Source organism: Varroa destructor, unplaced genomic scaffold, assembly GCF_002443255.2.
Source record: "Varroa destructor unplaced genomic scaffold, Vdes_3.0 BEIS01000006.1, whole genome shotgun sequence".
NCBI classification, from domain to species: domain Eukaryota; kingdom Metazoa; phylum Arthropoda; class Arachnida; order Mesostigmata; family Varroidae; genus Varroa; species Varroa destructor.
Genome location: NW_019211459.1, coordinates 16,164,919 through 16,190,381, shown reverse-complemented (window position 1 = coordinate 16,190,381; position 25,463 = coordinate 16,164,919). Strand labels below are relative to the sequence as shown.

The following is a 25,463-nucleotide window of genomic DNA, read 5'->3' as shown; positions in this document are numbered from 1 at the left end:
TATTTGTGAAATAACAACACACATGTTCGTTTTTTTTTGTTCGTTTTGTTTTGCTTTATGAAAAAGCTCAGACTTCGCTTCGTGAAAGTCAAAATCGCCTGACCTAGATAGGCGATAGCCTATCAACTGAGTTCGTGCAGAGCGCCAATGTGCCTTGTTCACATATATTCTTGTTCCATTTTTAACGCATTTGTTAGGAATTCAATATTCGTTCGGCAACACGTTCGCTATATTTTCTATGTCTTCTCTGTCCATTCGGTCGGTTTCTAGTTTCCATTTTACTCACAGTCGGGTCACAGTCCCTCTCAATCTGCGTCTCTTTACAACATATTTATTTGTACATCATTTCTAATATTACAGAGTTCTTGTCCTTACCTTATTCAAATGTTTACTAGATGTATCTATAGTTATGCCTATTGAATTCGTCACCGCTTCATCTCCCCTATATATATATATATATATATATATATATATATATATATATATATATATATATTCAAGTTGTTGTTTGTTGTGTTTCTGTTTATCTGTTATGAAGCAAGGGGAAAGTCTCATACACGATATCAAGGACGATATTAGTTGGGGTTACGGCGGCGCACATGCGCACTTTAGTATCTTTAACTCCCCTAATTCGCACTCGTTGTATTTTCTTCGCTAATCGATCTTTCACAATAGGGATCGCTACAATAAAGGCACCCTTTGCTTGAGTGGCGCCTGTCAATTAACGGCTTTGCTTTTTTCTTCGACTCCTTAGATCGCAGTCTTACCGTTATAGTTACTGTTATTATAATCACTGTCGTATTATCTAAAGCGTATGTATTACATTTTCGTGCTACTTCCTAGTCAAAATGTATGTTTGTATACTTCTGTATATTTTACTGTACTGCCCCTGTGACGTTATTTCTTCCATCGTTTATAAATTCACCAAGTTAACTCATCGCATAACGAACTTTGTTGTTGTTATTATTATTATTATCATCATTATAATTACCTAATTGCAGTGTAACACAGTCTTTCTGTGGGGCATGAAGTTTTTGTGGTGATTGCCCCATCTCAGTGCCGTGTTTCTAGTGGCCGCCCTACTGATACGCATTTCATTAATTCAAGGGCATAGTGCGTACACACCTACGTTGTATGATGCACATCTTACTGCCACGTCCAGCCTAAGCCAACTGTTTCTCTATCAATCTCGCACACATTCAAATTGTCTCCATATGAATCGTCGTCAGCTATTATCACTATTTTTATTATCATTACGATAATGATTATTTTTCTCTTAGAATTCTAATCGGCTTCATCAGCCAAGCCGACTTCCACGATCAATATTAACAATCGAATGGAAACAATCGATTACAATTAAAAGTACACAAATCTTAATCGAGCTCAATATCATCTCAATACCTAAATCTAGTGTAGTAGCAATTCACAGTATTGTTATCATTATACATATATAGGATTGTGGCAACGGAGACGGGCACAAGTCTCGTTTCGTTTTCCACAACGATTTCCTCTGCCATCAATTATCCTCAGACACGCGTCCTACAGCGGCCTACAACCACTCTATGCTGAATTAATTATGTCTATCAATAACGCTCTGAGCTGGGCCTAGCTGCATCAGGACCGTCTGTCAGGACAACCCGGTGACGACAATACCGATTGATTGATTGGTTGAGATACCTGGAAAATTCTGCGTTTGCGTTCGATTAGGGACTATTGCCCTATTTAAATTCATCTTCATATATACCATTCGCACTCGTCGATATTTCAATGATTAACGTTAGAACTTCATTCGATTTCATTCGATCATTCTAACTACGTAGTGCCTCATACACACAGCGTGCACTCCTTTTGTCGCCTCTCCGTCCTTGATCTAGCCTTGTGGAGGCTGTGCGCTATTGTTGCTGGTCGACGTGGTTGCTGTTGTCGCTGTTGAGACCAGCTGATGTTGTTGATGTTGCTGCTGCTGCTGAGCCGCAGCTGTTGTCGTAACTATCGTTTGATGCGCGGCTTGATGCTGTACAACAATAGCTTGACTCACGGCTTGAACATTCTGTGTTTGAGCTTGCACTTGTTGTGTGGTGACAACCTGATGAGTGACGACTTGAGCACCGCTCGTATTTCCCGTACTGGCGCCTCCCCCGGCGCCAGCCGCTGACGTCTGGTGTACGCTAGTGACGAGGCCGGCCGCGGCGCCACTACTGGTACTCACGCTGCCACTGGTTGCGGACGACGCCGCTTGAACGGATGTAGCCTGAGCAGCCTGCGTCACCTGGGCAACGGCCTGCGCCGTAGTAGCCGTTACCGCGTGATGTTGGGCCTGTTGCGCAGCAGCCTGTGCAGCGGCTACCTGCTGAGCTGCTTGATGTTGCTGGGGCGTCGAATGACGGATTCGCATCGTGTACGGTAAACCTTGGGGCGCCTTACCCTGGGCGGCGGCCACGGCTGCTTGCTGGGCTCGGGCAACCTGAATCGCAGCCTGAACGGCCATCGGATTGACGCTGCCGACCGATGACATCGGTATCTGAACGACGGCAGTCTCCGTGCCGTGCTGTTTGCCGAGCACTGCCTTTGGTTGACCTTGCACCGTGAGAATGCGAGTGGGCGCGCCCGTCGATGAGGGCGCCGTCAAGGTCACCGTAGCCACACCGCCAGACTTGACCCCCTGCTGTAGCGCGGTGAACAGCTGCGTTTGTGCCGATTGCGCGTGGGCGGATCCGCCCATACCAGTCACGCCCATTGCGCCCATACTGCTCGCTGTACTGCTACCGGCCGAGCTAGTTGTCGTTAACACGTAGTTACTCTGCTGTCCACTGGGCAGCACGTGCTTGATGATCTGTGATACAGCGACCGGCTTGATTGCTTGCGAACTCTGCGTTTGCGTCCCACCAATACCTGACGTACCCGGCTGTTGGTGGACGATTTGCACTGTAGTCGTTTGCAACCCGCCTGACGAGACTGTTTTGGCACCTGATGTGGTTCCTTGTTGAAGTTGCTGCTGTTTCTTGACCTGCTGGAACACAATACGTTGTTGGCCACCGCTTGACGACGGGCCCCCCTTAGCTGCTTGGGCCGCGGCCGTAGCGGCTGCCACCGGTAACGTGATTCCTGTAATAAAAAGGTATAGCAAATGAAACAGATACGTACACATGCGCTTTGACATTTTTGCACGAACACCCCCTATAAGTAAACCATTCATCTGTGGCCCAGATGACATCCATACATTTTAAACACATAATGCGTCGCATATACAACCTCATATGTGCGGAGACTACGACTGCTGATTTTTCTAAGAACTTTACACCTTTAATAACTCAATCATTTTTTCTCACTCGTCTTCGTTACCTGTGACCGTGACCGCTGACACGGGTAAAGGCACCCCGCTAGGTTTGACGAGTGTAGCTCCTGTGGCAAGAATCTTTTGCTGGCCAGTCTGGTTGCGCTTTAACAACTGGGTAAGCTCGCTCTCGTTGACAACCGTTCGAGCCCCTGTCGCCGTCTTAACCGTTTGACCCACCTGTCCGACGATTTGTCCGAGCGGGCCAACCTTCGCAACGCCTGCCTGTGTTGTGTGCGTAACCAGCTGGCCTGGGGCAACCTGAGACGTGACTTTGATCGCCTGGGACGTGACCACCTGCTGAATCCGTTTCATCTGACCGCCCGGCTCGCCACTGGTGCGAACCGTTGCTCCTGTGCCCTGCTGTCGAATCAACGTCGAATGTTTAATCGCCTGGAACTGCAGCTGTTGACTTGGCGTCACGCTACGGTTAGCCATACTGCGTTGTGCAGCTGCCTGCAGCTGTGCTTGGGATAGTGAGGTCACCGAAACGACGGGCGTGGCTGCCATCAACTGCGTGGTGCGAATAGGAGTCGAGGACTGTTTCGAACCTCGGTGAAATCAATTATTCGCCATTCAAACGGTGTCAAAAAAGGTCGATAGTCATTATTATTATTGGCGGTAATGATGGTTCGAAATAGTACCCGGAATAAGCAACACCACGGCAAGTGAGTTCAGCCGGCACGCGCATGTTCAGCCACCAGCGGATTCCGTTGTTGAGGAAACAGGTCGCGATAGTTGCGGTGAGAATAGTAAAAGTAGTAATAACGGCGACGGTAGAATACAAATATAAAAACACAAAAACAGACAAAAAACACGAACAAAATGCACATACACACACATAAAGCAGGCACCGTGGTTAGTTTCAGCGATGCAAGCCGAATTAATCCCTACGAAATATTCATATCGAACATTAGATCTGATGAAAGCAAAAAACTGATTTTCAACATAACGCATGAATGACTATTTGAAGATGTCTAGTGAATCCTCATCGACAGCAGAGAATCTGAGGAACTTCGTTAGAGAAAGAACAACTGTGATGGTTAATGCCTAACCTGTTGCTATAAGTCACTGGTTAATTTGGGCTAAATTAGTGGGCACTAGTTCTCACTGTGTTGCACTTCAATACGAGCATTTACGTTTAGTCTTTATTATCTACATCTTTAACCAGCGGGCAGCAAGGATATGAATACGCACAAGGCTTTCCTCATCTTTTTACTCCAAAGGAAATAAACACGCTTACCTGAGTGTGATCGAACGCCGCGCTAGTCTTTTACACCAATAATCTAGAGTTAATATATTCATTTCCAACTCGGTACACACATATGCAGACGGCTGTGAATCACAGCAAAATCAAGCAGGACCCACAGAGCTGAACTTGACATTTTACCGTAATCGTGTTGTTCCATTTTCCATTAATTGTAACGCTTACTAGCTAACCCCCACATCACGCTAGTATATATACAATGTCGTCAAACACTACCAAAGAAAATACCAGCAACGAGGATAAAAACGATCGTAAAGTTAGCCGTTAGCTCCAAACAACACAGATATTATTCCTCTGTAAAGGCGAAAGTTCTACAAAGCAACTTTCTAGCCTTTACTCATTCTATTTCTCGTATTGTACATTCACATACTCATATGCGAATAGCGTTACAGACTAACTAAAATACAAACAAATACGCAAACGTTATCTTAAAAAGATAGAAAAAAAGGCGAAACTCACTCTTACCGCTACAATCGGTTGGGGCTGAGCGTTGGTAACGATTTTCTGCGCCTCAGTGGCCGGAGTCACTTGATGCGCAGAGGTTACCCCACCGACCCCACCCACTACGGCCATAACTGAAGGCACCGTTGTGTGAGCAACCGATGTAGCCGACGTAACGATCGATGTTCCCGTTGTAGTCGTCGCGCTGTTTTGGCTTTGCGGAATCGTTGCGCCTGCATTCGGCATTGCCCGCGCGACTACTCCTGACGTCGTGAACTGGGCGGTAGCAACGGCTGGTGCCGAAACCATTGCTGTGGCACCGGCCTGTTGCTGGACATGCGACTGTTGTGACTGCTGTGATTGCTGCTGCTGTGGCTGTTGTTGTTGTTGCTGCGGTTGTTGTTGTGCTTGTTGGTGTTGTTGTGCTTGTGCTGGTTGTTGTACTTGGTGCTGCACTTGTTGCTGTTGCTGCTGAGTCACGGCGGTTGTGGCTTTAGTGCCCTTCTCTTTGCGAACTCTTTCTTCGCGAAGTTTGGCCAGCGTTTGCGGATGCTGCGGATTGTCGTAATTCACCCCATGTTCAGCCATGACCGCCGCATGTTTGGTGTTTCTGCCTATAATCGCGAATATGCAAGGATAAAATTTGCAGGGCGAGACATGAAAGCGTCTTTGTGCAGTATTAAATGAGTAACGCGGGGCTTTTGGTCTCTCTGTTCGTTTTGTCTTCTGGATGAAAACAAAAAGATCCTTACAGTCGTCTAAACCGAACATCGGTAATGCTATGAAGTTGATCTGTGCTGTACCGATCATCTTAATAGCGTATTGTTAATATAATCACTAAATAACAAATTTGATAAAATTAATTGTCTCGATAACGTAATCAACGCTCAGAAGATCCGCACTTACCATTTGGTTGGGCGGTGTTGGCAAAGACTGGCCTGAGAGCAGGTGCATGGTGAACGGATACGGTCTTGATAACATCGAATCGGCTTGTGTACATGTTATTGAACGACGCATTGGAATCGGCGGCAAATAGAGAGCCGGTTTTAATAAGACGTCCGGTCTTCTGTTTTAAAGCCTTCTTGACAGACTTCTTGTCGTATGCCGTAATCGGTGCGTTTGGCCGGCCTTCTTCGCGCGGCGCCAGCACGTTCTCGAACCGATTTCGACACTGTTTAGGTGAGCGGTAAACCCGTGCTACGGAGGAGTTTAACAGATCAGCTACTAGGTCCCAGTTCGGTAGATGGCCAGGCGAAAGAATTGTCAGGGAACTAGGCAACTCCTGCAGATGTTGAATAACCTACAAAAATATATTAACAACAAAGAGCAAATACAGAAAATAGGTGTGTTTGATTTATCAGTAATTTTCTTCAGTACTTATATACTCTTAAAGTAATGCACGATTAAAGAGGTACCTAATACAGACAGGTACGTGAATCAGTCACAGCATGAGATCAAAGACTTAACGAATATTTTTCATGTAATGAAGGTCTCATCATTGCAGATTGTTTCCTACCTGGAGAATAGCCCAGTCCTCACTGATAGTCCACTCGACCTGGTTGCCCTCAGGAGCAGTTGTTTCAGCTTGTCTTCTAGGAGTGCCAGTCGAAGTTGCTGGAGTGGTAGGTTGACCTGGAGTTGCAGGAGCGCCTGGAGGAGTTGGACTTCCCGCAGGTCCAGTTATAGGCGGCTGAGTCGCCTGTGTCCTTTGGGCCATAAGCGGACCGGATGTTGGCGGCTGACGTTTGAGTTTGAGCATTTTCGCTTCCTTTCGAAGCTTAACAAGGACATCGGATGGACGGTCGAAGAGAGATTTTGGCCCGCCGTGGCTTTCCGCTCTGCCAGCCTTGCTAAGCCCGCCCCGCCGAAGGAGCGGCGTTCCTGAAGCCGTGGAGTCAGTGCGCAACCGCTTCGAAGCGTTTTTACGTACGTAAACAGGTGGCAAAGCATTCTCCGGCATTTGCTCACTATCATAGAGGTAGAGTTGGGCATTATCTACATAAACATCATCGTCTCCAGCCGGCGGTGTAGGCGGTGCCCAAAGCTGAAACAGTTGAGTTTAGATAATGTTGCAGAACTAAGCAGCCTCAATGCAACCCGAGTATGTCTATACGTATCAGCATATGTGCTATATACAACGTGTTCACATCAGGTACTAATTTATAAATAATGGTAGACCTCTTTCAATGGAGAACATGTAAAACATCAACTCATACGTTACATTGACAAAATAGTTGTTAGACACCTTATTGGAAGCAATCCCAAAGCCGCAATCTATATATTAACTTGTAGATAACTTATTAATATTATATTATATATTATTATATTAATTTTTAATGTAATAATACTTAATTACATTATAATATATTCAAAATAAAATAGAGAATATATCCTTTTTAATTAAAAATTAGAGATGTATTTAGGATAAAGCAGTAAGCTGACGGGTACTTACAGGTAAGGCTACTGTGCTATCCCGTAGGCCCAAAAATGCCTGCAAGGTGAGCAAGCACGTGTTACAATACGTGACTCGGTTGTAATTAAAGGCTCTTTAACATCTATCAGATATTCGTTGTTGTTGCTATTGTTGTGTAACACCTGTAGGAAACATATTTTTGGGTACATCTAAGTATTTCCAGGCCAGATATATGGCCGAACGGGTAAAGAAATATATTTCAGCACGGCAACATTGCGCAAAATTTACCGTGAACAATTTAGCTAAAAAGGAATTTGCAGAGATCACTAGGATACGAAGTGGAACGTTGGCGTTAATATTCGATATAGAATAGTCGAAAACGAACCACCCACAACTGAGTGCGGTATAGATGCAGTCCGCCATCGGGTTACACCGCTTATTAAGCGGTCCACATACCTTTGCCACCATGTGGTTAGCTCTTCTAACAGGCATAATGTTGAGGAAATTTCGATTTTAATAACATAAAAGGCATAAAGAATATCTCGTTCCTACTACGACTCGACCAACTATTCGTTACTGAAACAGCGGCAACGAAAACCGTCAGGGGCAAAGCAGACAGAAAACTTCTCGGGCGTACAAATGCAGGCCGTAATGTAAGAATGACAACTTCATTATAGGCAAGTTCAATTCCAGTCCATACGCATGATTCGATAGCCCTATATATTGACACTAAATCAGATACTCAACCCATAATTTTGTTTCGACAATGCAGTAAACTTGATGGGTAATCGACCACAAAACTTATAGAAGATTCGTAGAAGGATTATCTCTTCAATGACCTAGTGTCCAAAATAATTTCCTCATGTCTTACAAAAATTGTGGTGGTCAATTTCAAAAGCAGGCGCAGATACAATTCGTTTAACAAAATTTAGAGTTCTACAAAATAAATTGAAAACCTTTATCAATATATTAAGATCAATTATTTTTTGGACCTCTAAGAGAAGTATTTTAGAGTAAGATATTTTAAGGTCCGATTTTCGACCTTCGGTTGTTCCTATATTAAAATGCTTTAAGACCATAAGTTCTTGAAATGAAATAATTAAAGGCGATCTAAATCATAGAATTCTTCTCTAACTACCTACATACCTGTGTTCATTCGATTTTTGCCTACTTCCCAGGAGACAGCATTCTCAGAATGCAGCAAATTTGACCTAAACATCGTCTTCAGTGTCAAATTAACATGAATCCAAAACTCTACCGCAATCGGATGTATGTCTGGTATATCAACAGTTCAGTCAATCGGTAGTATGAGATCAACAGCCGCCAAATGAAACAGCCATGTTCGCGAGATTCGGCGCTGGTTGGCGATTGATCATAAATCAAATTATTGTAAATCAGATCCATAGATAGTTACTCCGTACAGCGGCAGGTACATCGCTGTTTCAGGTTTCGCTGAAGATAAACCTGCGGCTTTCCGGGTGGGTCCTAAAGACCCAACTGGGAATAGGCAAACAACCGAACGAACTCAGGACGACCAGGCGGGTGTGCCAGTGTGCCCCTCCCTCGGTAGAAACTGCGAGAGGACTTTAACGCTTGCGTTGATTCAGTGAGAAAGATGAACCAAATTATTCTGTGTGTGAGAACCGATATGATGTGACCATGTTAATGACTAGGCTGACTTGTTACTGCCGCTTTTATTCCTGATCAATAAACCGTTTGAATTTTCAGATTTTTTTATTTGTATTGTAGAAGATCATTATAAGCATTATATATATATATATATATACATATATATATATATGTATTTTATTTGATGACGAATAGTTGACTTGTGATTTTTGCTAGTGCAAGCGGGGGAGAGGCAACCGACCGGCCTGGTCGTCCTGCAGTGACCACCGTGAGAGAAGCACAGCACACAACACCAGATCGTACACAATACCACCTACACTTCATCACTTTATTCAATTACCATCATCATCATTGTTATTATTACAACTCAACACTTTGCCGTGGAAAGTGGCCACAGCGCATCGACTCCTTCCTTTCGGCCCTTAGTTAGTCCCTTGCTTTGTTTGTTGTTTTTATTACTGTTATATATTTTGTCTGTTTTTGTCTGTCCCTCCCACAGACACAGCTCATCAGTATTCCTGTGTTTCTATGGCGTGTGTCTGTCGCATGAAATTCCCTGTTTACGTGCATCTGTCTCTGAGTCGAAACCGCATCCATATTCTCGATGATATTTAATGACCACTTGTGACACTCAGTTTAACGGAATTAAACGAATTTCCTAACCTTGTTGTACATTTTTAATTATCAATATTTAATCACTCTTGGATACGCGCGTTATGATGCGAGATATCTCTCAGCTTGCTTGCTGCACACGCCTTCGATCGGCATCCACTAGCAACGACTTTAGTCCATCATCATGCATTTGTTATCTGAGTTATGTTTACTCCAACGTCGTTTTTCAGGGACACACGGAATTTTTAACTTTCAAATTGCTTCACCTGTTTGTGCTTATTCTCATACACGTGTTATTTATCCTTTTTGCCACCATAAAATCTATTATATTATACCAGCATTGGCTAATATTCGGTTACGTTATCTATTTAATTCTTGTGTGTAGGTGTGTCTGTATGTCACCACCGCTATTCTATTCGCCCATTCAATCAATTGTTCATTCATCTATTTATACTCCTTATATATATATATATTCGTCAATATTATTCACTCATCTCTTTGTACAGATGGGGCGGGTATAAGCGGAACGACACTGGCAAAACTACGGACAAAAGTTGGGGAAGCACCAACTTTTCTTTAATTGCCTGCCCTTTTTTGTCCGAGGTAGATCTACTGAACACTTCACTCTAAATCGTTACACGCATTCGCTTGCTCTCTCTCGCTCTCTTTCTTGCCACCTGACCATACGACCACGTAAACAGCAACCCTCAGATACAGGGCAAAGCGGGGCAAATAGCAATGCTATTAAAATGTCGCCAAATACTTCCTCTCTCTATCAGACCCTTTTCTGTTCGTTCCCCCTGCCAGCTCGTGGTATCCATCGGCTGTAGAAATGTTGTTTCTCTGTATCGTTCATTCGTCTGGTTAGTTGGTATGAGAAAAATAGAATTTTCTATATGTATCATGGCAATCTGGTGGAATCCCCCATTTACGTGACCTCTGTCTTTAGTCTACCTAGCCACACACGCGCGTTTAATTCTTTCTTCTTCCCTCGCTGAATTTGTTAGTAATAATTTTCATTAATTAGTATTATTGTTATTAGTAGTAGTAGTGTATTATATCATTAATTAAATATATAATATTATTAATTTACAACTGCAAACCAGCAATAATCCATATACTAGTTTGTTGCTGCCCTCGGTGTTATCTTCACTTCATCTTTTCTGCTAGCTCTCCTGCGCGTATATACAATTGCTTATAAAGCGGTATCTTGTTGTGTTGAAATTAAAAGAAACGTCGAAGTAGTAACCATATAATAATAGTACTAGTGCTAATATAAATAGACGGATATCTCAGATATGGTACCATGTCCACCATAATATATGTAACTGTTATCAAAAGCTAACAAACGCAAACCATATGTTATGGTTTGCTAGGATTTGACGATGGCGGTGACGATGACCCCAAACGTCCGTTGTCACGCAGAGAGAAGATGTTCCAAATTTGATTAGCGTAACCGCAGCAGGCATATTATTGCTATAGTTACTAATATTTGTAATGTTATTTTTCATTATCATTTTAAATTGGACCATTATTAATCTATACATTGCTACGTAACCATACGGCAACTCATGATGGTAATACTCATAATACTAAAATTTTACAAAAGCGTTAGACCATTATTATCACTCCGTGTCGCCTCGTCTGCTGTTTTTAGGCAACGAATGTGATTTCGATAAAGAAAAATAAAGCGAGTTCACTGTGCTACCTTGAGGTACGCAAGTAATACACCTTATTTCCGGGCCATCGGAAATTAGTCAGAATTTTTTACCATGCCAAAACACCGCAGGTTTAATAATTTGTCTTTTCAACATCACCTAGCACAAACTAGGCATTCGCTGTTGACAAAGTTACAGCAAGCGGTTCTTTAAAAGCGTAACAAAAATATCATCCATTATTCATTTCGCCGTAATTTTGCACGTGGAACCATTGTTTCACCATTTCATTCATGTTATTTAATACCACTTTGTCAAATTGTTGGAGCAATTTTTGTTGCTTTCTCTAAGTTAAACAGTACCAAGATGGCTTTCAACGTAATGCATATTTACCAGACCATTATGGGTAAGTTCGTTTTTTCAAAGAAGAATCACGAGGGGCAACTGAGAACGTCATACAAGATCGACAAAGCACGTTTTGTTCTGGAAAAGTCCGTTTCAGAGAAATGAAGTCGGCTCAAACCAAGCAGCTCAAGATTCAAATATCGGCTCACAGAATCGGCATTGCCACGGGATTACGCTGAATGAATAGGTCGTTTCGACTTGACCACCTCTCCCGCTACCTCTGCACTGTTGTTGTTGTGGTTGTTGTTGTTCATAATGCCATATCACGAATTTGCAGTTCACAACAATAAAACAGCGACAGCATTTAATGCATTGGCTTTTTTCCAATTTGGTTTTTTCACCAACAGCTGCTGCTTCCATATCCTCACTCTATCTAGCGTCCTCTTCATCCTTCAACCCATTTTGTTCAATTCAACATCCCCCTCCCCCTCACTCCAATTCATTGTTTATTACCCCGCTTATTTTTTCCACCTCTGTTCCATATGTCTTGTGTGTTTTGTTTTAGCTTTCATTTTAAGCTAGCTAACTATTTACATGTGCCGACCTCGCAGAGCCGTTATTTCTAGGCGAGCCGTTGTGTCTTTCCGCTTGCGTAGTTGCCCCCTGCCTTGTGCGTTTACGCCCCTCCGCCACCACACCCGCAGCTCCCCTCTTTCTTTCGATTGCAGCTGCCCCATAGCCTGTTGTAGCTGTTGCCGTTGTTGTGTGGTTATTGTTCGCTTCTCCGGCAACCCCAGCGCCACGTCTCCGTCTAGGAGGTTGTCCCCCTGTGATGATTTCGACGCTGCTGGCGTCGTCATCATCATCTTCATCCTCCTCGCCGTCATCCTCACTGTCCTCATCTCCGCTATCACCTTCATCGTCATCACGATCATCATCATCACCATTGGAATGATTACGGCGTCTGCTCCGGGTAGCGTTAGCCGCAGCTGCCGCAGCCGCCGCGGCTGCTACTAGCCGCCCGCTCATGCGTTTCGACGGCGATCTGCTCGGAACTCGCTGTTGCTGCTGTTGTAGCCGGACCTTCCCCCCCCCTCTGCGAGGTCGCTTTGACATGGTGTGGGTGTTGTGGTTTGTGTTACTGCTGTTGTTGCTTGTGTTACTGTTGGTACTATGTCGTCTGCTGTTATAATGCCTAGCACTGTTTCCATATCTATTGTTCTTATGGTGATTATTGTTGTTGTTATGAGCAAGTGTGGTTGCTGCTGTAGAAGCCGGCTTCCCGTTCGATTTCACCTCTTGTGGACTGTGCGGCCGCTTATAGCTGATCAGTGGCGGCGTTTCCTTCATAGCCTCTTCGCGCTCCTTCTGGCTCTGGAGTCGATTCAGCATCCACTCACGTTTCTGAGCTTCGACTTGCTCCTGTAGACGATATTCGATCGAAATGTCAGCGTCACAAAAAGCACGGGAGAGTAAAAGGTGAATATGACGGCGTTAAAATCAGTTTTTTTTTTTAATTTTTATCAAAACGTTTTGTGCGATTCTGTCATATGAGATTGATAGATGCAGAAAATTTTGGCTGCTAACGGATAACGGAGATTTCAATCAGACATATGGTCTTCACATCTTTTAGAGAAAGACAATTTAGTTTTTTCTATGTTTCAAGACAAATAATTTTACCTCTGCTTGTTTAAGATCCTCGAAGTCGTGCTGGGTCTCGAGGAATCGGAGCGCGTACTTTTCAACATTATTCAACTGGCTCATTAGTACTCGTTCCTCTTCAGTCTCCTCTGTTCCAAGATTACGATTCTCCTAAAGATAATAACAATAACACGCCTTGTTATAGTAATGATCTGTGACAAAGCACTGCTGCGTGCATTGCACGACGCAGCTGGTTTTTCTGCACATGTGTATACTGCTAAAGAAGCTTCTTAGCTTAAGAAGCCGATATCTAAGATCCTACAATGACGAATTCCATAGTATTCCACAGACGAGTACAAATAACCCTCCCTTAATAGCAGACACAGATTGTCCCTAAAGTCATTCGGTCTATTGCATTTGCCCGATCACCCAATGGTTCATCACGATCATTATCGACAATATGAGAACTACGAACCTGATAGGCAATTTCCTCATCGAACTCGGCTAAATCCGCGGACGCTTCAGCGCGTGCCCGTTTAGCTGCCTTTGCATCCGCCTCTTCCTCTACTTGATTTAGAGTTCTCTCAAAGTCCTCCTGTTCGCGACGCAATTCAGCACTTGTCATCGGCGTTTCCTCCTCTTCTGATACCTCTTTTTTGACAGTGGTGCATTCGATTGTCTGGTCCTCGAACAGATCGGTTATCGTATTCTGAAATAACGAACATATGTATATTTATGTACAGTCTTACATTACAGAGATTCAATCGTAGTACGCTGTATAACTACGCGACTGCCACATTGCAACGCCTACAAAAAACAACTGCTAAAACTGTCAATACTCCGAATACGTTGTATTGCTGCACGATATACACGTGAATGCAAAACTAGATAAAAGTGCATACTGATCGGAAGAAGCTCGTGGTGAAGTTGCCGCCCTCGATCGCCAACTCGCCAAGCATTCGTTTTTGGTTAGCTTTCCGTAGAATGTTCTCTTCGACAGTGCGTTCGCTGACCAAACGATAAATGTGGACATCACGGGTCTGACCGATGCGATGACAGCGATCCTGCGCCTGTGCGTCCATTGTGGGATTCCAGTCGGAGTCATAGAAGACAACAGTGTCGGCGCCCGTCAGATTGAGTCCCACACCACCGGATCGTGTCGACAGTATGAAACAGAACAGACGCTTATCCGAATTAAATCGCTCAACCAGCACCTGCCGCTGTTCGATGTCCGTGGCGCCGTCAAGCCGAAGATACGTGTGACCATGCATCGTGAGGAACTCCTCCAGTACATCAAGCATACGGGCCATCTGTGTGAAGATTAGGACTCGATGTCCACCCGACTTCAGCTGCACAAGCAGCTGGTCTAATGTTTGGAGCTTACCGCAGTCGAACTGAATCAGACGGCGGTCAGGGAATTGTGTCTGTTGGCGAGCTCCGATGCGCGCCAATAGATCGAGCTTGGGTCGAAGTTCTTGACGCATTCGAGCCTCGGCTTGACGCCAGCCGTTTATGAGATGAGGGGGCGGATGGGACGCGTGCATTTCGATGGGAGGTGCACTAACTCGCGGGTGAATACATAAAAACTGATTCCACTGAGCTTCGTACTGCTCCCAAAGAAGGTCGGGCGAAGGCACCAGCTCTCGGAGAGCGTTTGTGTCACTCCACCACGATGTGTGCGAGTGGATATTCTGAGTGTAAAGGTGACTGTAAAGAATTAGACATAATTATGAATTTTAGAAGCACTCGACAATTAAGGCTTGCTGATAAATTATGTTAACCTTATAATAATAAACAAAATGGCCAATGGATCGTTAGTGCTCGGCTTATAAGATCTAAAATAAGCATAACAGTTGAGTTGTATTGTGGATTATAGCTTTTATTCGTGCCCTAACAAGCTAGGCTTTATTACACCAGACATTTGCATCGCCGAACACGCGGCAGCGTTTAATAGGTTCTTTGGTTTTGAGTCTTATTTGTAAGGCTATTGATAAAACAACAAAACTAAGCTAACTCACCCTACACCAGTTCCATAAGGGGCGCGACGCACGGCGTGTTCAGGAACCTCCTCGGGATACGGAGTCTGAAGTGGAGCCACTCGTTTGGGCGGTGTTGGCGGCACCCTGTCCTCCAGGTTCGTCACTGATACAGCTTCAATAAGGTCTTGGCCATACACGGGACCCGGAGCACATCGCATGTTATTGATCCGACCTAACAATTTCAGTTTTCCCTGGTAGATAGTCCGTCGCTTCTTTTCGAGACTATCGATGAAAAATGGCGTTTTCTCTCCACCAGTGGTTGCGACACCAGAACCTCCGACGGCGCCACCGGCTGCTGCTGCTGATGACGCTACCGCAGCCGCCACTTTACGTTGTGCAGCAACGGCGGACGCTGCGCTGGCAGCTCCCGTAAGAGCCATTTGACCCCCGGTTGTGGTCTTTTGGCCGGCGACGAGGGCATGGCTCGTCGTCGCTATAATGCTTCGTGGCGGCGTACCAGCTGCTACCGGCGTAGGTGGTCGTGACGCTATAGTTTGCGGAATCACTCCGACTGAGCTTCCTGCAATGGAGGTGTAAATGTAAAGGGTGGTGGACAACAAGAACATTCATATAGTCCGTGCGTACGTGTGAAACCTACAGAGGTTGATGCATGCTGCTGAAGTTTGGACTTTCAATTCAGCTACCTAAGTTTCAGGAGGTCTTGATGAAATTCAGTGCTACATAACGAAATCAGAATCATTTGTTTTTTACAATGTCGACAAATTAGCTTGAATGGCGGTTGTCGTAATGACCAGATCGTGTGAAAGCGAGTACTTACCGACTGTTGTCACAACTGGTTTGTGCGGACTTAGCAAACTTTGAGGTCGTTGAGACTGTACGGCCTGAAGAGCCGGGTTCTGAGCTGTTTGCACCTGGCCTGCTCCGGCTACGGGCATTCGAACCAAACCCCCAGGCCGGATTGCGGCCGCAGCTGTTGTTCCAGCTGTAGTTGCGCCTGTTGCAGGTTGGGGTGCTGTCGTTAATAGAATATGTTGGCCGGAAGTCGTCTGCACAATGCGGTGAAGTGCACCGGTTGCCGTACGGGAGGTTCCTGTTTGTTGGACGTGAAGCGTCATCGGAGATTGCGGAGTTCCCAGCTGGCCCGCTTGACCTCCTTGGGCTGAAAACCATTCAGTAATATTATGCAGTCAAAACAATGTCAATTGATGAGCTACCATGATGTAACTATGCCTCTAACCCGTTATATGTTACAAAAATTATCACTGAGAAACAAAATGACCTGTCGTAGCTGTGCAACGCGCAGCGATTAACACTACGTTCAATAACATTAAGTTGCCTGCACGTGATCCTAAGAGACGTATAGCTCATAAAAACCGTTCTTTTGAAAAAGAAATCATTTAAAGCTTACCTTTTTGTACAAGTTGGAATGTGACTGGCTGCGCATGTGTGGTCTGTCCTTGAGCAGCATCAGGTCGTTGTCCCAGCATAACAATACGGCCGGTTTGCGAGGTCGAAGCTGCACGTAGCTGTCCACTAACAACGCGTCCAGCTGTTGTCCCCACTTGCGCCAGCACAGGTGGCCGAGGGACCTGTGCGGTTGCCGGCGTTGTGGTCGTTCGGATGTGCAAACGAATTTTGCCACTGGGGCATCGTGGAGGTGTCGCCGGGTGGTTTTCGGCGCCTTCGATGTATTGTGGCGTAGTCTGGAACTTTTTGATCCGGTGAGCCGCAAATGCTGTCAACACGAGTTCAAGATCTGCCAGGTGCAAGTTTAGTGATGCGAACAGCGTTTTTAAAGGGCTTTCCATATGCAGAAGCAGTGAAGGTACACGATAGACAAGCCCCTCCATGCGGAAAGGTGATGATACAGGTCGCGGCTCAAAGAGAGCAGGGTGATTGCATACCTTTCGCAACTGCATAAGTACGTTTAACACACTTAGTAGTTTGCCCGACGCTAAAGTCTCACGGGTTTTGCCCTGTGACATAAAATCATCGTAGAGGAATCGCTGCCGCTTTGACAATCGGCACATTAGGATATGCTCGTATTTCTGCGGCATTTGTTGCTCGACTTCGCTTTTCAGACGACGCAACAGAAACGGTCGGAGCACCCTGTGCAGGCGCTTGACGAGAGCTTCGTTGTACTCGCTCGAGCCTTCCACCATGCCGGTAAGCGGGTTTGCGAACCATTCCCGGAACTCCTTGTGAGATTCGAACAGGTGCGGCATTAGAAAGTGCATCAGAGACCACAGTTCCATCAGGGTATTTTGTAGAGGGGTGCCCGTTAAGAGTAGACGCCGCTCTGCTTGGAAGTTGACCAGTAGCTGCCATCGTTGACTCTTGAAATTCTTGATATTTTGCGCTTCGTCGAGAATCAAGTAATACCACGGTTTTCGCCGAAACGCCGCATGGTCTTGAACGACCAGTTTATATGATGTAATGCAGACATGAAAGGTATTCTTTTTTGTCCAACCGATTCTTTTAGCCTTGCGCTCCTTCACCGACCCGTAATATGTGAGGATCTTAAAACCTGGACACCACTTTTTGAACTCCATCTCCCAGTTGAGCATGACGGACGTCGGCACAACAACCAGATGTGGCCCCCATACGCCGCGTTCACATGCGAGATGCGCCAGTAGCGAGATAGTCTGTATCGTTTTGCCTAGACCCATCTCGTCGGCCAGGATTCCGTTCAACCTTTGCTCGCACATCGCCACCAACCAGTCAAGGCCAACATGCTGATACTCACGAAGTGTATGCTTCAAAAGGAACGGTACCGGCGTTTTTACTTGTGCCGTTGCCAGATCTAGTCCTTTCGGCTGAAACTTTTCCGCTACGGCAGTTAGCCCACCCAGTTTATCCTCGTCCTCTTCTGGGGTATCTGTACCTCCTGTGTGCTCTTTACAACTTTCGACTACCTGAGGCTTTTCTTTAATTTCAGTAGCATCTGATGACATACTAATTGTCTTATCCTTATCTTGCGTCTCAGCATCAGCATTTTCACTAGCATCCATCCGTTGGCTGGCACCATCCTCCATCACTTCGTCCTTTCCATTTTCCTCAGCACTTTCCTCATCATCATCATCGTCTTCTTCATTGTCTTCATCATCTTCATCACCTCCATTGTCATCGTCGTCAACGTCCTCATCCATTGATTCGTCGCTTGGCGTGCCGCTTCGGTCTCCCGTCTCCCTGGCATCCTCATGTTGCGAATAGTATTTCGCTAATAGCTCCTCAACTGACAGCGCGTTATCACCTTCCAGCTCGTTTAGCTCCTGCTTATGATCGACTTTCTCTCGTCGCTCCTGCTTGGCAATTGTTTCTTCATCATCTTCTTCGGACGAGTCTTCAACGAAGTCGTCGTCGTTGTCTCGTTCCTGGACATCGGACATCGTGTCGGCCACTGACGGGGCCGCTGTTCCTGATGGCGTATCGACGGCCAACTTGTCTCGAATCTGATCTGAAAATTTCTCCGTCCGATCAACCAAAAGATTCAGCTGAAGATCGAGCGCCTCCTTCCGCTTGGCAGCGACCTTCGTATGGATACGGAACTCGAGCAACTTCTCCGCGTTTGACCAGAACGTCTTCACATCTTTGGCGATTGTTGCGGCGAGCTTGCGAATACGCTGCTGCTCGTCGCGCTCTGCCCGCTGAGCACGCAGTTCCTTCTCCTGATGATACTTTTGACACATTCGGGCGCACTTGCGGGCGATCGCTTTCTTCAGCTTGCGTTCCTGAGCGAAATCGTTACTCATCCATTTCATCTCCTCAAGTAGGTAGTCCCAGTGAGCCTTCGCCCGCGGAGGCTCCTGCACCTTTGGCAGCCTCTGCTGGGCCCAAAGCCCGACCTTGCGCAAGGCCGCGACCCGCTGTAACACGTGCGCTTCGTGCTTAGCGCGCTCAGCCAGCTCGTCCCCGCTACAGACGCTGATCGACGGCGAGGTGCGACCGTCGCTCGGAACGGACGCATTGCTACCGCTATGTCCATGATTGGTAGCGCTGGCATTATGGTGATGGTGATCTCGGATCTCCCTACCCGTTGCCCTGCCGCCTAGGGTCAGGATAGGGGTCGCTGGTGGAGTCGCCACCGGCGTGCCGATTCGAACCCCCCGACCACCGTCGCTGCTCGCCTTCACGTTAAGTATTCGCTGGGGTTCGTCTTCGACTGGATCGAGTAACCTCGTACGCAAGTACTCGAGGTACGACGGCGTAGGTTTCCGCAGCCACCCGAGCAGATCCATGAGTTGGCCGCCATCCTTCAGAAAGTAGATCTCACCTAGATTATCGTAATATTTGTCTTTATTGCCTAACAACTCGGCTGTCTTGAGTTCGATGACACGGCGCTTTTTCACCGCTAGAGGTTCGTCCTTCGAGATAACTTGTGCGCTTGTACGTTTAATTGTCGCGCCGATCTCCCCGTCGGCATGCGGCTTCGCATCCCCGGCCGTGGCCACATCGCGTTCCGCCGTCTCCGCCGCGGTCTGTGTCTGGCTTTGGGGCTGACCAGGAGAACTGGAGGTGTGCGCGTCGTGATCGTCTGCGGCGCTCGCCGGCGGAACTGTTTGATTGTTCTGGCTGGAAACAGTGGCAGCCGCCTCTGGAGTGTCGCTTGCCGTTTTTACTGCAAGTGCCTTCGCCGCATGGCAGCTCATGGCAAGGGATAGCTAAAAGAAATAAGAAAAAACAACGCACAGGTTATACACGTTGTTAAAATTAAGATTCATAACGCCTACGCATTTACGAGGAACGTTAAAATGGAACGTTAAAATGGTGCTATGTATCTCCACCCCTCTCCCCCAACGGTGCCTGTTTTCCCTGGCATGCAGCCACTTATTCAGTAAATATTAGGTACTGCACTTTTGTGGTAGCATTTTAGTTCAGATAATCGCTTCGATCGATTGATTATATTTCCCTTTGATTTAAAATTTTTCTCAACTAGCAGCTAGATAACGTTATAGCAAATTTAAGCTAACTCTAAAGGTAGAAAAAGGTTCCAATGGGTTTCTTTGCTGGGAATTGCTTTTGGGGATTAAATTTTTTGAACATTTAGGTGCCGTATCTAAAACTAATGGCACAAGGTAATTAAATAAGCAAATTAACCCTTCAAGTAAATAGGTAGAATTACAATGAGTTTTGCTTTTCCCCAAAATTTCACCCATCATTTCGATTCAGCCGTAAATTGCATTGAACGAGTTTCACAGGAAAAAAGATAAGGAGGTATACGACATGCTTAGTGCTGACAACTGAATGCAAACTAAATTAATAGGAATGAACGTTGGTGGTCTTAGTCAAGGGGTAAACTATGTTTGGGAATTAGAAACGCCTTTTCGTAGATCCACCAACCCTCGCAAATGGCTGTATATGAGCTGAACCCCCGTAGAGGTGTACTTTCTAACTTCGAAGTGCTATGTAAAATATATTGGTGACATCTGCTTCAACTTGAACAGCATCAAACTTTAGTTCTCCAAGGGTTCCGACCGCTGCTCTCGCCATTTTAACTAACACCTAGTGGGAACAATTGACCAAAGCCTTAAGCTGTTTAACCTTATAAGTTTAACATTAATTTACGCTAATAAAATTTTAGCTAGTCACAAATTTACAACAATAGCTGCTTTACTTTCGGGAGCAGGCATGTCTATACGGTATTTTCAATTATAAAGCGGTACAACGTATACCGATAGCTATCGCATAACTTCTATTGCAAGTAGTAACGTGTTTGCTTACTAAACTTAGCGACGTGCGAAGTGATCCAGACTTAAAACCGGGCGATATCATTCTTCCTTTCGTGCTGTGCAGCTAGCTGCCTAAAGCAACGGTTTAATATGGCACCATGTGTAAAACTCAAAACATGCCATTACAAGAACATTACTACCTTATTCACTTCAAAACAAATGGATGCATCGGAGGCATTTTCTTGCACGGGTATCTAGCCCAGATCTCCGGTCAAAAATACGACGAAAATTATTACTAAAAAAATGTTTAGCTTCGTTGCACAGAATTACGCCTACATCTATCACTACAGCAGTACGTTCAGCCGGTCTAGGATAAAAATTAACCCCCGAACAATCCCCAGAAGAAGAAGCCGAAGTGAATTCATGCGCTACCTAGTTCACGAGATGCACTTTTCTACGAACTTCTTGTATTGTTTCATATTAACCTATTGTTCAATTTGCCAAACGAGTTAAACAGCATTTACAGACGTTGGTAACCTTCAGCGAACGCGTTAGGTCTAATTTACATTGACGCTATACACGCACATTAGCCAACGTTTTGTCCATGGTCGAAGATTATAAATTATAATAGTTAACTCGTAGATTCGTCAAATGAGGCACTTAACAAAAAAAAAGGTAATATCGTTATTAGCCATGGCAGGCGAATAAAGAGATACTATTTACACATGTTTTTAGAATCCTCAAAATACCGTTGCGAAAAAATGAAGCCTAGTCTAGCTTTTTTTTTCCAGCCCAAACAACAACAAGTAAGGACTGTACGCTTTTTTGCTTTGTCCGTGTACAACCAAAAAGAAATACAGACAGGTCGCATTTTTACGCACACGTTCGTTGAATAAATACCTCCTTTTCGTTTATCGGAACTTCGAGGTAGTATAAGAACACCAGTGTCATTCAGCTATAACCGCAGGTCCTTTATGCTTGCATACCTTCGTTAAAAAATTAATTAAGACCAAGTTTTCCTTGTTTCTAAAGTTTCTGGGTTCAACAGGACCCAAAAAACCCGAGCAATTCTGATAGTCGAATGTTACAATGCACAGAAGTACATACACACGCACACACACACTCAACAACGCACACACCTTGTGCGGCCTTCACAGCGCCACCAAAAACGGTTCACCCAGTTCAGAGTCGGTGACTCTGCAGCTCCGACAAATTGGGCTTTTCGCCCACTAGCCAAGTCAGATAGAGAAACTAGTCCCCACTTCAAACAATGACGGTTACAACAATGACAGACAGGAGCGGGTTGCTCTCTTGACACACACAAGAACGCTGGAAAGCGCGAAACAACAGCAGGTATTCGCAGGTTTGAGTTTGTTTTGATCGACACACCTTTCCTATAAATGGGGCCAAACTACAAATGTTTCACCAGAAAGGCACTTCCAATGCCAAACTTTTTTTGGTCTCTTGGAAGATATCTCAATCTACAGCATGAATGCGTACGGCCGCACTCTCACCACACACACCGGTTCACTGTAGATTATCGAACGATACTAACATCATGAGCCCCACACACAACAGTTAGGTCTTTTACACAGCATCTTTTTAATAGAACGACGACTTAAGCATGGTCTTGAGCTTGGGAAAGACACAAATGTGTTTATTAGAGATTAAAACGAAAGGGTGTCACACAATAGTTTCCTTCACATGTTAAATTAGAATACGCGAACAGTATTCGAAGCACACGCATCAAAATGTCGCACCCACTTCCCAACACATGTACAAGTTTAGTTGAGTTTATTCTTATAAGTATTATTCAATGCGCTTGTTGTTGTAGTTGTTGTTATTGTTGTCGTTCTTTGATGGTCTGGTCTGTTATTTTTTTGTCTACAAGATGACGCCGGTAACTTCGGCGCATGCTGAGCATCAACTTCACGACTGACGATCTTTCCCTCTACTAGAAAAACAATCGTTTGAACACGCATTCGGCCATATTCTTTATATTTATTCGGGACTAACACGTTTGCGGTACAGATTCGACCTGCGCACAAAACAGAACGTAAATGATCTCTTTCGTCTGGTGGAAAAGACACGTTTGTTACTCTCTGTGCAACATCCACACGAAGTTCACATCAACAGTTATCACTAACAAATGCTCAGCAATGATTCATAGATCTGGATATGAGGAGTGCTTTTGTTTGTGGTATATCAACGTAGAGATTAACTTTATTTAAAGGCCAGTTTGCGTTTCGTTTAATTAGGATAGTTACTCTGACCTGCATATACTTAACTGGTAAGCTGTTGAATTAAGAATAAAACAACTAAAAAAAACGCTTGAAATTACTAGAGTAGATGTCGATGACAAAAAAATTAGAACAAGACAAGTAGGCCTTTATCAAAACTTTCGATTTAGGTGTGACGACTCTCAGATACTTGCTTTTATATATTGTGCTGTTTCGACGCTGGGAGATGCTGACACAATACAGGTACCAGACAGCGAGGGTCCCACCTAATTTTTCTCTCGCTGCTCGATCGCATAGGTAAATTAGTGGCTGCCGTCACCAGCAGCGGAGATCTTGCTTTTGTTCGGTAGTATTCATCAAGAGAGTCGAAATTCAAGCGGGGCGAATAAGTTACGTTTGGTTGTCTCCAGTAGAAAAACTGCCTTAAATAGTATCGCATGGCGGGTTTAGACAAATGATGATGACGGAATGATCACTTAAGAGCGGTAAAACACCCTCTAATGGTTGCTAGTTTTCTGCTTCCCGTGCGCTTAGAATTTCTTTTGCTTCATATTACTCTAATTTGCAATTTCCGAACGTAACTATTACATCAATTAGTGTATCACGAGCCGCACACAGCATTTTGAGTCTGATAGAGATCGCGGTCTTGTCGAGTTGTTGCTGGCCTGGCGTCATCACTACGGGCGCCGCTGCAGCCGTAAGCAGCACTACAACCAGAAAAAAAACTCCCTTTTATATCGCTTCTGTCCCTTTGCCGATCGACAACCGCAGCAGGAACAGCCCATCAATCGTTCAACCAGCAGCTCTTCGTGGTTGAGACCACCAAATTTGCCAGGTTTTCATCACGAGCAACACAATCGTAGCACTCGAGCACAAATCTACCTGGTCACACACGCGCCTCTTGACCCTTATTGATCGACGACGTTCTTAGGCGACGTGCAGCACGCGACACGTTCATACCTACATACGTACAGAAAGTAATTGGCGCTCGCTATAGCCAGCCGTCGCCGCCGAACCGTCGGGACGAAATGCATAAAATGTACCGCTGTCTGCGGCTGCCGGCGTTACTGCTTCTACCAGTCTGAACAGAACGCAGCACGACTAACTAAACGCACTGGGCGTAGAAGCTACATAAAGGACGGCACAAACAACACACGACTCCGCTGCAAGGGCTTACGTCGGTTGAGCGAAGCGTCGCTCAGGAAGCCGCCATTTTTGCTAGGCCTCCACACGATATAGACGACACTCGACTGCTGGCAGAAAGGTAGCCAGGCAGACACTGTCGCCAAGTAGGGGGGGGGGTTGATTGGTTGATCACTGGTGGCAATTGGTCGCGAACGAAAAAGCTCACTTTTGAGATCGACCCATTCAGGTTTTCATTGGGGTTACCCACCTGTTCGACGGGCACGTTCGCCTAGTTCATTGCACGTATGCCGTTAGGTGATATTTCGACAAAATGAACGTCGATTTTCGCGGATTTCGAGTCACACCCCAGCTACACTCCACACCGAACCTAGCATTGTCGATGGACGCTCCGACGATGCGGCCTGTTCACTGGCTTCATTTCTGGGTGATTTTTTGTTGGAAATTCGTCGACGTATTTCAATGGATCTTTCACAGTTGAGCCAAGTTACTCAACAGAGAACATCTAGTGAGAAATTTGACATAAAATGTTCGAGAAAATAGAAGAAATCTGTTCTTTTGTTTGTTGAGTTTATGGCGGCAAGCTTTCAAATGTTTGGCGGGCAAATGGAGAGAATGCGAGTTCGGGCTTGTTTTGCCACAAAATAGAGCCGTACGTAAATGTTTCTGTATAATTTGACTTTCATTTCGTATCTGACCAAGCCTGCATGGTCCTCAATAGGACTTAGTATGATATATTCGCATCACCTTGATACAGAATAAATACAACGGAGAGGTGATGAAACTCTATTTAAAGCTATGGCTATTTTAAACGTTTTTGAAATATACATATGTCGTGATTTTTTTCTCTATGCGAGCCAAAAAGTAAATAGCAACGAATCGAAGCAACTTTGTTCCGCATTACATGACACAATTCAATAAAAAGAGAAAACTGACAAACTTTTTTTCAAAACAACCTTTCTCAAAAAACCAAAGATGTCGCAGCTGTACACAAGAATTTGCCGTCATTAACCTATAGCGTTGCGCATGCTCTGAATCTACCGGCTCTCAATATTTTTAATACAGATTAATAAT

At 45.0% G+C, this 25,463-nt stretch overlaps 1 protein-coding gene across 5 annotated transcripts; it reads right to left on the bottom strand.

The window, feature by feature from the left end:
* Nucleotides 1–25: 25 nt before the first annotated feature.
* LOC111252273 (chromatin remodeling protein domino-like) lies at nt 26–24,797 on the bottom strand. 5 transcript variants are annotated; one of them, XM_086992081.1, is made up of 15 exons: nt 23,441–24,790; nt 22,146–23,044; nt 16,746–19,998; nt 16,155–16,496; nt 15,356–15,896; nt 14,240–15,044; nt 13,813–14,046; nt 13,377–13,508; nt 12,993–13,118; nt 7,495–7,533; nt 6,559–7,086; nt 5,949–6,342; nt 5,061–5,656; nt 3,343–3,874; nt 26–3,105 (listed from the first exon to the last, which is right to left on the bottom strand). In XM_086992081.1, exons 3-15 carry the CDS (start codon nt 19,984–19,986, stop codon nt 1,871–1,873), a joined length of 8,745 nt encoding a protein of 2,914 aa, XP_086848207.1. In that variant the 5' UTR covers nt 19,987–19,998; nt 22,146–23,044; nt 23,441–24,790; the 3' UTR covers nt 26–1,870. The 5 variants fall into 5 exon arrangements, with proteins under 5 accessions (XP_086848207.1, XP_022665573.1, XP_022665574.1 ...); XM_022809838.2 differs by lacking the exon at nt 22,146–23,044 and having other exon boundaries at nt 24,640–24,797; XM_022809839.2 differs by lacking the exon at nt 22,146–23,044.
* Between the last annotated feature and the right edge of the window lie 666 nt (nt 24,798–25,463).